General features: G+C 41.0%; 1 protein-coding gene across 1 annotated transcript in view; it reads left to right on the top strand.

The window, feature by feature from the left end:
* Positions 1–15,275, top strand: part of abca12 (ATP-binding cassette, sub-family A (ABC1), member 12) — a 153,609-nt gene that overhangs the window by 38,190 nt on the left and 100,144 nt on the right. The window contains exons 20-29 of the mRNA XM_084085438.1: positions 252–361; positions 1,893–1,951; positions 3,053–3,201; positions 4,119–4,249; positions 6,522–6,664; positions 8,947–9,114; positions 9,843–10,057; positions 12,039–12,372; positions 13,477–13,710; positions 14,750–15,168. Coding sequence (XP_083941564.1) covers positions 252–361; positions 1,893–1,951; positions 3,053–3,201; positions 4,119–4,249; positions 6,522–6,664; positions 8,947–9,114; positions 9,843–10,057; positions 12,039–12,372; positions 13,477–13,710; positions 14,750–15,168 — 1,962 coding nt within the window. The remainder of the gene's footprint in view (positions 1–251; positions 362–1,892; positions 1,952–3,052; positions 3,202–4,118; positions 4,250–6,521; positions 6,665–8,946; positions 9,115–9,842; positions 10,058–12,038; positions 12,373–13,476; positions 13,711–14,749; positions 15,169–15,275) is intronic.

The following is a 15,275-nucleotide window of genomic DNA, read 5'->3' as shown; positions in this document are numbered from 1 at the left end:
TAGCGAAAATGGGTGATCTACAAGCTCGCATGTTATCGCGACGTGACGTGTTGTGAGCTTGTAGATGAGCTATTTTTGATATCTTTGAAAAAGAAAAAAAGAAAAACTTTTTGAGTATTTTTCACCTATAATGACATGCCTTTCCTAACAATTTTGGACATACAAGGTTTCCGCCAGACAGCAACGATTTGAACTTAAATGTGCTCGATGATGCGCAGTCAGACAGTGATAACTTGTCTTGTCTCCCTCAGCCTTTTGAGCGAGATGATGACGATCCAGGCTGCTGTTCCCTCAAACATGGCCCAGGAGTACATCTCTCTGATCATTAACGTCACTCAGTTCATCTTGGAGCCCAGCCAAGGCAAGTCAGCTCCCCAGTGTCTCTGTTGTAGGTGGACAACATGTTGCTAATACACCCTGATGGACTGCAGCATGCATGTCTTTTTTTCAATCAACCTCGGCACAATCGCAACCAGTCTATTATAGCACTTAGCAATTGTTCTATCAATGACTTATTCCATTCATCGAATAATCTAGAAGCGTTTTTTTTTTCTCCTCCCTAATTGATTTTTATAGTTGACTAAAGCCTAGCTCACACTGAAGGAGTCATAAAATCTAAAACTGTTTGGAAATCTGGTTACATCACACACTACAGGGTGATCGTATAAGATTCTCTTCTCTATAAACTTAAACATGCACACAAGGGCTGTCAAACAAATATAAAAAATATATATATTTTTTTATAATAATAATAATATTATTCAAATATATTCGAATATCTGCACATTTTTAAGACCAATATTCAAATATCATTTCTGAGGAAAGTTGACAGCCCTAATGCACACGCCACATGATTATACAATAATGGTGCATCACTCACTACAGGATTTTATTACGATTATCGTGCTGGGCTGAAAATGTAGCACTTCATGTGACCTCATCTCACGTGATCACATGTTTCTCACACAGCAGATGTGAAGCGACGGAGCCGGTTAAACGTGTGGTGGTTAAGGATGAACGTTTGTGATATGTCTGTGGGAAGACACGTTATATAGATAATCGTGTTCTTGGCACATATGGACAAGCCTTGGCTGTCCCGTTGTGAGTCATCTCATTCACATAATCTCCTTGTAGACTTGCAGACTATAATCATCCAGATAAATATCAAACACTAGGGTTGTCCGATATTGGCTTTTTTACCGATAACCGATATACCGATATTGTCCAACTCTTAATTACCGATACCGATATCAACCGATACCGATATATGCGGGGATTATTGTGATTAGGGTAAGCTCAAATTTCATATCACACACACCATATACAGTAAGAACTCCTGTAACTTATTTATAAAGCAAAAAAAAAAAAAAAAAAAAAAAAAAAATTTTTTTTTTTTCAAAAACCGATACCGATATTTTCCCGATATCAATTTTTATGCTAATATCGGCCGATAATATCGGGAGGCCGATAAAATCGGACATCCCTATCAAACACATTTGAAAATTATCAGGATGGCCCGATCGTCTGATCTATTTGGGATCGCCCCTCCCAAAGGGCGTGCCTGACCCAAAATCTTTCAGATTATCGTGATCGACCACTTGAGCCTTACGAGTTATGAGTTTTACATTTTCGCAACAGTGTTGCGGAAAGTAGCGGAAAATAGCACATCTACAACGTGTCGTGATGCTACACGTTGTGAACATAAAAAGGGAATATATTGAATTATTTTAATGTTCAATCAATTAGTTCTGTTAACTGTTGCATCCCTACTTCAGACTGATACGGCACTGCATTCCATCTTGTATTTATTTTTGTTACTCTCACTGAAGTTTGTTACAATGTTGGTTTGTTCATATTTATGTCATTTTTATATTCATTTCCTATGATTACAGGCGACATGAACATCTGGACAAGTTTCGAGACAGGAAACCTGTCTGTAATCATAAGTCAGGTAAGGGCTATCAAGATTCAAGACCATTTTATTTGTCACTCACTCACACAAGCGGAGACATGTTGTTGGTGGTAATGTTCCACCAGACTGTGTTAACAGCAACAATACAATATACAACAAAAATAATAATACAGCTAATACTAGATTCTAATGAAATAAAAGAACCAGAAAAATAAGAGATACAAGAAGATCAAAAGGTTAGAAACTACAGGGAGGACAAACTCTAACCTTCTGTAACAGAAGTAGATCGATTTTTGTTAATTGGTTTTGGTTCCTGTTTTCTATTAGTAACAACACAATCTTAATAACCATTCATAACTATAAACAAAACATAAACTTTTAATTAAAAACAAATAAACATTAATACAAACAAATCTAGGTGAAATAGTTTGTTTCATGTTTTAACTTTACTTTATTGTAGTTGTAGTATAATTTAATTTCCTCTGCATGCATGCAACCAAAGATTCCTGTTAGCGTAGGCGTAACGTCTAGTCAGATTGATGGTCATGAAACTGTATCTACGTGAGAAACTCGAAAGACACTTTGCCAGATTTGGTAGGTTACAAAACCACTCCAAGCCACGTGATGATGCCAAGATGCCTCTGTTGTGGTAGGACTGGCATCAGTTACAGCATTCCACAGGGTTATCACAACACGACAATCACACATTAATCAAGGCGGTGTTCCTTTGAGCCTGACAAGCAGGCTTTAACAATACTTTAACCACTTTAACTCTGGCGTTCCTATTGTGGGCATGTCACTATAGGTCAAAATTATAGCAATATTATGAGACTAGATATCATTGTGATTTTTTTTATCGTAATAAGATGGAATACATAATGTGTTTTTTACTTGGTTTTAATACATTAAGCCTTATTTTGTAAAACTATAAGAAGCAAAAATACACAATCTACAAGTTCACAAAGCTTGCAAATTCATTGGAAGCTTGTAGATCTGCTATTTTTGCTATGCATAACAATTATAATCATTTAAATTGAACCACCGCTCATCCGTAGTGTAGGGCTTAAACGGTTTCACAGAATGGCAAGTAATCGATTGTTCATAAAATAACCAAAGCCTGTCCCCCTTATTTCTGTCCAGATGGGCGAACTCCTAAATATTGTCTTGACCTTCGTCACTGGAGAGCAGGGCCTTACGATCACTATTCCGTCTTTGGAGGACTTCGTTGAACTTGGGCCTGTACTGGAACAAATCTTGACAGAGGAGGCCGACCAAGACACCTGGCAGAAGTACGTCCACGTTCCATCCACCGCACACAGTCATTTCAGTCAATCTGAGAGCGTTCAAATGGAACCAATGGACTCGTAAGGGTCCATTTGATTCCATTTGAATGCTCTCATACTTACTGTACAAATGGATAAATTAAAGTCATACTGTGTAACTGTTTCAATTAATCTTGACATAATCTATAATTTACACAATAACTATTCCACATAAATGGTGTTTTTGAAAACTCTAAACACTCTAAACACAAACACAAATCGATACAAATTAAGATATGGGGGGACTCACACAACCTGAGTCACACACACACAAAGGCACCAGAGGTCGTTCCTGCCAAGAGCATACAAGCTTTACCAGAAGTAATAGAAACTTTTGTATCGCTTGATGTGTTTCAATGTTTGATGATTTTTAATGTTATCTTAGAGCAGTCCTCTTGAATCTGTAAGAAACATCATAATTCATACTGTTATGCAATGATGTCTCCTAATAAATTAGAAACTTCAAACCATGAAACACTACTTTTAGTCTTGAGTGTCTGCTCCCGACACTCGCGTTAATACATATCGTTTCTGAAAACGTAGTTGTTGCTTTCCAAAATGTCCTCGGTGCTAGGACCTTGCAGCATTCATTTTGGAGCTGTGCTTCCGTCATTTTGTTTCAAACTGGGAATTGTAGTTACAACAGACAAGACAGAGCTATCGGAAGTGTTGCCAAAAGGACTTCTGAAATGGATATAGTAATGAGGATTTTATCGTGCAAGGGGTTAGGGAAACAATCCAAACTAATGATTATGATTCCAGTGCACCGATGTGAGACACTTGATGTGAGTTTAAGATAAGATCATTCAGTAGGTGTAAATTAAGGGTACTATTCAATACTTGCTGTCTATAAGCTGAAACACTTGTATCTTGTCCACTGACAGGCTTGAAAAGATGCTGGAAGCTGTGCTATCGAACCTCAAAGGGACATCGCTTTGGGACGATATCCCACCGGCTATTTCTCTGGTGGAGACGGTAATAGGTGTCGAGATCAACCAAATGATGGCTGAGACAGGTGAGAGTGATGGCCATCAATATAGAGAAAAATACTGGCTTTTGATTTGTATTATAAATAATATTACTACTAATGATAATAAGTATTCAAACTTGCTTTACATGATGGGAAAAAAGTATTGGGTACACATTTTAAATTGAAAACCCCCCCCCAAAAAACAGGGGGTGGAGGGTTATGTGGGGAAAGCATTTCTGAAGATGGGTTTTTGAGGGCAGTTTTGAAGGATGGGAGGGTGTGGGCCCCTTTGATGTGGTTAGGGAATATCTGGGATTTGCTGATACTGTATACAATGAGTATACGTTTCTGGGCCATAATGAATGATGTGTAGACACTAGACAGCCTAGTTGGCCGTCTTAGGTCATCACAGTTATTGTGAGAAACGGAAGCACGATGAATTGAAGACTATAGCTGATTTACACGCAGGTCACTGAAAATAGGTCACATTGCGTGATGCACTGTGAGCTTGTAGAGCTGCTATTTTCAGCAAGGGACAGATTATAAATGATCTCCTTATATTTCAGAGAGAGAGGGCCTATAATGCGTGACGGGGACTTGTCTGTAGACAGTGATTTTGTCATTTGTACAAGCTCTACGGATGCCAGCAAATGTTAATAGCGGTTGCTTATGAAGTCACAGATTACATTGAAGGACATGTTTGCTCCAAAATGAGATATTAGTGTTTCCTTAAGAAAATAAAACACAGTGACATTTAACCCTAGCATCCCTGCTCTGGGGGGGAACATTCGCCGAAAATAGCTGATCTACAAGCTGCGATATGTTGTTGTGAGCTCGTAGATCGGCTATTTTAGGCAAAGAGATTTCGTGTAGGAAAAAAGAGCGGACCAAAGTATTTACTTAATATAGAGCAGGGGTCTTCAACCGGGTGTCCGGGACCCCTAGGGGGTCCTCAGAGTTACTACAGGGGGTCCGGCAAATATTTGTGTGAAATGATTTTTTTTTTACCTTAAAGGAGGATTTTGGACTGATTGATTGATTGATTGAATATTTTATTAGGCAAAAGAATGTAAAACAACACATTTACATTCTTTTGCCTAATAAAATATTCAATCAATCAATCAGAGCTTGTAGATCTGCTATTTTTGGCAAAGAGGTATAGGTGTAGAGGGGAGAAAGGGCAGTCCAAGTAAACAAAAAAAAGTTTGATCTGAAACACAATTTTATAGAATATAGAGGGGGGGTCCCTGCTTCATCTCTCTCTCAACTAGGGGGTCCTTGGCCTGAAAACGTCGATACTTTGTCTAACAGGTCCGTTCATAAAAGTCCTTGCGGACTTGTTTCCAATGAGGGCCTTGGTATTCAATTCATAGACATATATAGTGGCACCACAGTTCGAATATCATTACACAAAGAAATAAAAAATAAAACAGCAAAAAAAGTATATATATATACATATATATATATATATATGTATATATATATATATATATATATATATATATATATATATATATATAACACTATGTACAACCAAAGGAATAAAAAAAGGGGGGAAAGATATGTACAAGAACAGGGGGGGGGGGGGGGGGGGGTCGGCTGTCTAACGGGAAAATGGTACTACCTCCTCTTTTGGCCTCCTGAAAGGTGATTTTTTTAAGGCTCTTTTAAATGAGCCCAGCGAACTGCATTTTTTGAGGGATGGGGTTAGACTAAGGTTTTCTTATCTTTTCTATGATGTTATGATATCTTAGGATGAATGGTACAGTAGAAAAATGTCATAACTCCATCCCGGGTCCGCCTTAAAACATGCGCGGATAGGCCTTGCGCTAGATCGCATATTTTAATAGGAGATTTCAATCTCGTCTAGCGAGACTTCTGTTTTTTTTTTGTTTTTTTTTGACAGTGTTCTGTCACTATGAATGTCAGATCTCGCAAAAAAAAAGAAGCTCACAACGCCTCGCGCTGCGAGGCGTTGTGAGCTTGTAGATCTGCTATTTTTGGCAAAGAGGTATAGGTGTAGAGGGAAAAAAGGGCAGTCCAAGTAAACAAAAAAAAGTTTGATCTGAAACACAATTTTATAGAATATAGAGGGGGGGTCCCTGCTTCATCTCTCTCTCAACTAGGGGGTCCTTGGCCTGAAAACGTTGAAGACCCCCCGATATAGAGGGTTTAAATGGTTAAGAGGGTATCATTTTGCAGTGTTTGAACGATGAACATCAGCTATTTGGTCGCTCTTGTAAAATGCAGCAAAGTAACATTTTGGAATAAAGCGGCAGAGTTTTTTCTTAAACCCCATGTCTCTCCGTTCCCTCAGCTTTTATATGGAGTCTCCAGAGACCTGTCCTGAATCTGATGGAAGAAGTTGTTCTCACTGTGAACACCAGTCGTTTCAACCTGTCTGAAGTGACAGAGAGACTGGAGAAGGCCATCTCTGGAACAATGCATGCCGCCCAGCAGGTTAGACTGCCTCTTGTCTCTCTCTCCACCCTTCATGACAGTTTTTTCATTGAGAGCACCCAACCCAATTATTACTGTACATACTGTGGGATTACAGTAGCTTTAGCGAGTATGTGTACTTGCAGTTGTACTGTGCGCAGACGTGTGTGTGTGTGTGTGTGTGTGTGTGTGTACTCTGCGCCAGTGGTGGAAGAAGGACTCACATGTTTTTACTTCAGTAAAAGTATCAATGTAGATATACTCTGTTACAGGTAGAAGTCCCGCATTCAAAATGTACTTGAGTAAAAGTACAAAAGTATCCGCATCAAAATGTACTTAAAGTACCGAAAGTAAAAGTACTCATTATGCAGAATGTCCCAATTCACCTGTTCAAAATGTATAAAACATCTTTTTAAAATAGCAGATCTACAAGCTCACAATGTGTCGCATTGTGACGCATTGTGATCTTGTAGATCTGCTATTTTAAAATGGCCGAAATATGTATACAGCTCAAGTGGTTTAGTGTGTTTTGCAATAATAATCAAAATCTACAAAAGTAACCAGTAACTCACGTTTTCAAATAATTGTAGTGGAGCAAAAAGTAGAATATTTGTCTCTGAGATGAAGTGGAGTAGAAGTAAAAGTAATGAATAAAAGTACCTCAAAATTGTACTTAAGTAGAAAACTTGAGTACATGTGTGTGTGTGCGTGTGTGTGTGTGTGTGTGTGTGTGTGTGTGTGTGTGTGTGTGTGTGTGTGTGTGTGTGTGTGTGTGTGTGTGTGTGTGTGTGTGTGTGTGTGTGTGTGTGTGTGTGTGTGTGTGTGTGTGTGTGTGTGTGTGTGTGCGTGTGTGAGAGACATATGAGGTGTGACTATGAAGGCAGATGAACCTGTTGTCCCATCATTAAGGCCGTCATGCTACTGACTTCAGAGTCAGTACATTGGAAGCAGCCCTTGCCCCCGTGCAAAAACACAACAGCAAGTCTGTTTCGCAGTGAATATGTGACGTTAAAGCTTTTCTTAAAACCCTATCTCGAGGACACACCTGTACGTAATGGCTGGGTTGTGTCCTCACATGACAAAACATCTGATTCAAAAGCCAGACAATACAGCAACGACAACAACAGTAATAAGCAATAAGATAACAGAAGGCCATTAACAAGCCAATGACTAGGAGTTGTCTCACATAGGCACCAACACTGTAGTGAATGAGCTCTATTGCGTTAGTATTACTATGCTGTAATGTGTTTTAACCACATACATTCTAGCGTCCCTAATCTGGGGCGAACATTCAGTGAGAATGGTAGAACTTCAAGCTCACACACTTGTAGACTATGACTATAGACTTTGCAAATAGCTTTGGTGTAGTGTGAAAAAAAGAAGCAGACCTAGTATGGTTTAAGTGGAGAGATTTTACTGTCGTAAACTCTATAGCATACCTATGTGTGTAGCATGTGCATATATGTCTCTGTGTTGGTATGTAAGCATGCTATTAACTGTACCTCAGGGTAGGACTGTACAGTTATATCACCCATCGTACAAGAACCGGTGATACCTGTGTGAGACTCTTGCTCTTTCCTTGAGCGGAGATTAACCCATTTAGACTGGGAAAGTATCTAGTGTCATTTTAAGATTTTCTTTGGGCTATTCAAAAATAGCAGATCTACAAGCTCATAGCGCGGCACCGAGTGCCGCGCTATGAGCTTGTAGATCTGCTATTTTTTGAAAAATCGTGAAAATGTGTGCAAATCTTTGAATATATATATTTTTGAAAGCGAATTTTTAAACTTAAATCTTTGCTTTCTGGGGGGTTCCTGAAACAAAATATTTTGAGATGGGGGTCCATGGCCAAATACATATAATTTTGGGGGTCCTTGACATGAACAAAGTTTGAGAACCACTGATATTATAGCAACATACGTTTTTTCAAAAAACATGTTTGTAGAATCCCCAGAAGCAAAGATTTGCGTAAAAATGTTCGCTTTAAAGAATACATATTCAAAGATTTGCACACATTTTCATGATTTTTCAAAAAATAGCAGATCTACGCTACGAGCTTGTAGATCTGCTATTTTTGAATAGCCCAAAATAAATCTAAAAATGACACAGATGCGTTCCCGGACTGAATGGGTTAAGACATCTCCCCAGTGACCCTGTGTCTTTTGTTTCCATGTCACAGTTTTCTTTTTCAACCCCTGTCCTTCTAACTGAACAGTCTTTTTCCCTCTTTTTCTATGAACAATTTACTCTCTCTCGAGACATAATAATCCGCTCCCTCTATTGTCCACACTTTGACCCCTCAGGCTAACGGAACACTGCCGTGCAGCCAGGTTCTCAGGGTGTGGGAGCCGGTGGGAGAAGCGGCCGGACTGAGCGTGTCGGCCCTGGCCATGTGGTGTAACGTCAGCCTCCAGCCCGTCCTCGACGCCTCCGCCGCTTCCAACGCTGCCTATGGCAACCTGAACACCACTGTGAGTCGGATCAGTCAACCTCGATTAATCATTAAAATGTGTGAATTTCATTTCAAATGACTATATGATTTGGCTTAAAGCTTTATTTAAGATTTAAGGCAGGGGTCTTCAACTAGGGGGGTCCGGGACCCCTAGGGGGTCCTCAGAGTTAGCACAGGGGGGGCCGCCAAATCTTTCTGTGATAGGCCCCTTACTTTATGAACCTCTTGAACCCTAGCATCCCCTATTCTGAGAGGAACATTAGCCGAAAACACAACGCCTCGCACTGCGAGGCGTTGTGAGCTTGTAGATCTGCTATTTTCGGTAAAGAGGTTTGGTGTAGAGGGGAAAAAGAGTGAACCAAGTACAGAGCCAAAGGTCGAGTTTACAAAAAAATGAGGGTTTAAGTGGTTGAATATCTGTAAATACACGTACACAACACTAGCTATCTATGAAATCATCAAAAAAGTTGAATTTGCAAGACAATTGTATAGGCCTACAATATGTAGTGGGGGTCCCTGCTCCATCTCTCTCTCAGCTGAGGGGTCCTCGGCCTGAAAAAACGTTGACGACCCCCTGATTTAAAGCAAACACCTTCTGCTGTTACTCCTGAGAGATGAGAGATGAGGGAGCGTGATCAACGTTTTCGCCACTGGGGGGCAGTGTTAGCTCACCCTCCAATCTGTCCAGTACCACCAGCCTTCACCATTCTGTACTGTAATGTTTGCAACCCTGTTACACCTGTATAGCATGACGCGGGAACGATGACCGTCGACGCGGTGGCCGCCAAAATCGTCCAGGCACTCTCCGCTCTCTACCGGGCCGACCAGAACGAGGGCCTGGCGGTCGAGGGGCTGATCATGGCGTTCTGCGACAAGCTGGAGCAGCTGGTGGGGCGGCCGCTGAGCGCCGAGGCGCAGCTCAACCTGTTGAAACAGTTCCAGGAGACGCAGATGAAACAGAGGTGACTATTGACAGCCCAGTGTTGCCAGATTCTGTGAGAGAAACAAGCAACCAGGGTCTATTAAAACCAGCCCAAAAGAAGCCGCTATGGGCCACATGAGCACTTTAACATAATACATCATCTATTTGAAAATAGCAGATCTACAAGCTCACAACGCGTCGCGATGCGACGCGTTGTGAGCTTGTCGATCGGCTATTTTCTGAATACAATCTTGCGGGGGAAATTATAATAAGCAGATCTGGCAACCCTATCAGCAGCCCCCGGGATGTGGCAGAACCATAAAGCAACCCTCGTCCACATGATGAGATTGCTAACATAAGCCGTATATTTTACATGTCGTGTGCTGCTATGTATTCTATGCTCCAGAGCACAGTTTATTACATGTTTTACTGCTACTGTAAATGTAGTCGGAAGATACAGGACGCATGGATAACAAAGGCGTGTGCACACACATGCTATACAAACACACAACACACACACACACACGCACATGCACGCACGCACACGCACACATGCAGGCACCTCCACCCAACATAAACTCGACTTGACTGTTAAAACAGCGTTCACATGTACCAGACGAGTCTATTTGATTCATGCAAAAACTACATGATGGAGGCGCCTGGTACGGTAATTTAGTTTGACTGTTTTGGCTGAAAACAGGCAGGTCTGCAGCACAGACAGTGGTTTAACTGTGATTCAGTTAGCCGAGACTCCCTCTTAACCCTTTAAGACCGGAGACGCTATCTGTGTGACGTTTTTTAGATGTATTTGGCTATTCAAAAATAGCAGATATACAAGCTCATAGCGCGGCACCGAGTGCCGCGCTATGAGCTTGTAGATCTGCAATTTTTTGAAAAATCTTTAGCACAAAATTTGTGCAAATCTTTGAATATATATATATATATATATATATACGTTTAAAAGCGAACATTTTTAACCCTGATCTGTGCTTCTCGGGGTCCCCGGAACAACATATTTTGAGATGGGGGGTCCGCAGCCAAATACATGTCATTTTGGGGGTCCTTGACATGAACAAGTTGGAGAACCACTGATATAGCAACATAATTATATTTTTCAAAAAACTTGTGTAGAATATATATTCAAAGATTTGCACAAATGTTCACGATTTTTCCAAAAAAAAATAGCAGATCTACAAGCTCGTAGCGCGGCACTCGGTACAGATGCGTTCCCGGTCTTAATGGGTTAAAATTGATTTTCCTTTATGCGCCCGCTGTAATAATGAACTGGGCATGACGATAAGGATCACATTCTGCATATCTCGAGGAATCAATCATGTCTGACTGCATGAGTTATAGATCATTGATCACAGTGGAAAGAATCCAAAGTCTATTATCTTCCGGGGGCTGAAATGAGAAAATGAAGTGAATATAAGTTTTAAAATGTGATGCTGATGGATGATGATTACTTCTGGCACCAATTGAGAAATTATGGCTCCGGGGGAATCATTGTATTGAGTAAGTTAAAGTAATGTTGGCATTACATAATAGCATAGTAGACATACAGCAGATGTTGAGGTGTTGTACCACTGCTGCCACACTCAATGTAAAAGTTGAAGTTAGTTGAAGTTGTGGGTGCAACAGTTAATCAAGCTAATATGTTTAATAGATTATACAAAAGTTGTTGATTTGAATAAAATAATATATTTTGGCTGAAGGTTTTATTTAGATTTTCCCCCAAAAATAGTGAAAATAGCAGATTTACAAGCTCACGACTTGTCGCATGAGCTTGTAGAAATAATTTTAAAAAATAATTTTGTGCGTTATATTTGAATATATATATATATATTTTTTTTTTTAAAGGGAACATTTGTAACTCAAATTGCGATTTTTCAAAAATATCAGATCTACAAGCTCATAGCGCGGCACTCGGTGCCACGCTATGAGCTTTTATGAGATTTAGGAGACATGTAGAATCGGCTTCAGGTCTCAATAGGCTAATCACTTTTTCTCTCTCTTTGCAGTGAGGAGTTGATGAACCTGCTGACATCCGACCTGGTGCGCGTGGCCCCGTCCCTGCGGGAGTACGTGGAGGCCTGCGACAAGGCCCTGACCCACATCCTGCAAAACCTCCAGCGCGTCCAGAACGACAGCTCCGCCCAGAACGTCCTCATGGAAGCGGGCCACATCCTGCTGACCTCCCTGAACGTCAGCGCCGCCGACTCACTCTTACCGTTGCTGTGGGGGGGCGGCGACGTCTCCGGCGCCAACGTGACGAATCTCTACCACCTGGTGAAGAAAGTGGTCCACCTGGTGGTCCGCACGCAGCTGTTCGGGGACGTGCCCATGATTTACCAGGTAGGGATGCAAATTAACGATTAACACATTAAGACCTGTGGCGATTCTTTAAAAAATTCTAAAACAGTTTTTTGAAAAAAAACAAAAAAATGTTTTTTCAAGATTTTTCAAAAATGGCAGATCTACAAGCTCATAGCGCGGCACTCGGTGCCGCGCTATGAGCTTGTATATCTGCTATTTTTGAATAGCCAAAGAAATCTTAAGTGACACAGATGCGTTCCAGGTCTTAATGGGTTAATTCATTCATTGATAGTTGATAACCTTATCGATTGATTTATTGATTAATTGATAAGCTGCGTTTTTTTAGGACCAAAAGAAAAATTCTTGTCCGAAACCGAAAATGAGTGCAGAAACATAATTGTATATAACATTAACGAGCGTCAACGAGCATCAGCTGGACACGGACACGCACGCCTCCCCTCTGCAGTGCTCTATGGAGTCTGTCTCATTTCTCTCCGAAAGCCCTTGAATATGATGGAATATGATTAAGGGTTACTGTGATTATATTAAACTCACATTTGATATCACACACACCATACCTGTAAAATGAATGAAAATGAAAATCAATACATTTCATCGAGTAAATTCTTAAAGAGGTGGTGCCATGGTTTTTCACTTTTTCTGTCTTTCATGTGTCTATGAGGTTGATAGAACTTTATTAAGCCCCCTGGTGGTGTTTTTATGGTGTTTTGTGTCTTCTCTGACTATTTTGAGTTTCTTCCTGGAGGCTGAAACCTTGAGGGTCAAACGTCCCAATAGAAAAACAGCGCTTTAATGACACAGTAGAAATATACCCTCCCCCTCATTATCATAACACAACAGGTGTGGGCATGAGGAGGAGGAGGGACTAGGACAGGAGGCGGAGGGACTGGTTCAGGTGGGAGGTGCTAAGGTGAGAACTTAATGAACTGGAGGCGTGTCCACATAAAAACATAATTTTAACACTTTCTGTACACTTTTTTTGAAAACAATCTTCCTCCTAGTATAACCATAATACCTGATGATCATGTTTTAAGGGGAGAAAAAATCATCGAAAATCACGGCACCCCGTCTTTAACGGCAATTAATCGATCATAGATTAATTGTTAACATCCCTGTTACCAGGTCATGGAGCAGGTTGTGACCTCCAACGACACCGCAGTCATCGTGGAGACGGCGTTGTCGGTGGTGGAGTGGTGGAGCTCCACGGAAGCCACCGGAATGGACCTGGTGAGCCAGGCCCTGTCCAGAGTGTGTGAGCTGCTCAGGGCTTTCCTGCCCATCCTGACCGAGCTGAACGTGGAGCTGCCGGCCGACGCCCAGATGTTCGAAGAACTGATCGCGAACGTCATCGACATGGTGAGCAAAGTGGTTGTAAAGTAACTAAGTACATTTACTCAAGTACTGTATTTTTATGTATTTTTTACTTTACCGGAGTATTTCCAATTGTCGATACTTTTGCTTCTACTCCACTACATCTCAAATATTGGACTTTTACTTTGCTACAGTTATTTGAAAACTTTAGTTACTAGTTACTTTGCAGATATACATTAATACATTATAAAACATACATTAACGCCCTATTTCATACCTAGGCCATTTGAAAATAGCCGATCTACAAGCTCACAACGCGTCGCACCGCGACGCGTTGTGAGCTTGTAGATCTGCTATTTTCAAACATTTTAGTACTTTTGGTACATTTTGATACCAATACTTTTGTACTTTTGCTCAAGCAAATTTTGAATTCCGGACTATGTACTTGTAACAGAGTACTTCTACATTGCAGTATTGATACTTTTACTTAAAGGTAGGGTAAGTGATATTTTTTGGTTAAAACAAAAAGTATTTTGTTAAAAGGTTAAAACACTATATTCTGATAGTAATCATTGCTATAGAGTGTTTGTTCAGTAACAGGAGTCTCCCTGTCTCTCCAGCTCTTTAATAAACAGAAGATACATTTTCCGGTAGGTGTCAGAATCTCAGCCAATCAGGAGAAAGTACCCATTTTTAAGCTTAATTTGTATAGTGTTCCAGTTCCAATTTTGCATGCTCATTTCTTAGTGTCATCACTTCCAATTTCACTTGTTTAATCTATATCCTGATTGAGTTCTCTATCCTGAATCAGGATAGAGAACTCAATCAGGATATAGATTAAACAAGTGAAATCAGGATTCCTGATTGGATAAAATTGGAAATGAAACTGAAACTGAAACGAAAATGCATTTTCTGTTTTATAAAGAGCTGGAGAGACAAGGAGACTCCTTTTTACTGAACAAACACTCTATAGCAATGAGTACTATCAGAATATAGTGCTATTTAACACTTATTTTAACCAAAGAAAATCACTTACCCTACCTTTAAGTAACACGTTTGAGTATTTTTTTTCCCACCTCTGAAGGTGAGCCAGATCGGGAGCACCGGTGGCCTCCTGGCACCCATAGAGCAGTTCCTGACAGAGCTCACTAAAGGAGACTCTGGGAGACAGCAGCAGCAGCAGGCCAACAACGTTCACACGGGTTCCGGGCGGCGCCGCCGCGAAGCCCCGTCGCCAAAGCCGACGAGGGAGCCCATGGACGACCTCATAGACCTGTTCTTCATCGACTACCCCGGCCTGTTCGAGGCCATCTCCGTGGCGCCCACGCTGCCGGAGATGGTGGAGACGGCCCACGTGTTCTTCTCCAACGCGGACCTGAGCGTGGTGATGAAGGGGGCCACCGAGGGCCTGCCGTGGGCCCTGAACTCCTCCTCTAAGGACGACACCGTCGACGCCGCCCTGGGCGTGCTCTCCTACCTCACGCTGCCCGACAATGTCCAGACGTGAGTACGCTAGTAATTTGCTACTAATGTGATCGCTAACGACCACCAGTGGCGGAAAAAGTCCTCAAATTCTTTACTTAAGCGAAAGTATCAATACTGCAATGTAG

This window comes from Gymnoscopelus microlampas (genome assembly GCF_963454915.1).
Source record: "Gymnoscopelus microlampas genome assembly, chromosome: 17".
NCBI classification, from domain to species: Eukaryota; Metazoa; Chordata; class Actinopteri; order Myctophiformes; family Myctophidae; genus Gymnoscopelus; species Gymnoscopelus microlampas.
The sequence above is the reverse complement of the archived record's forward strand: the minus strand, read 5'-3'. Positions and strand labels throughout refer to the sequence as shown.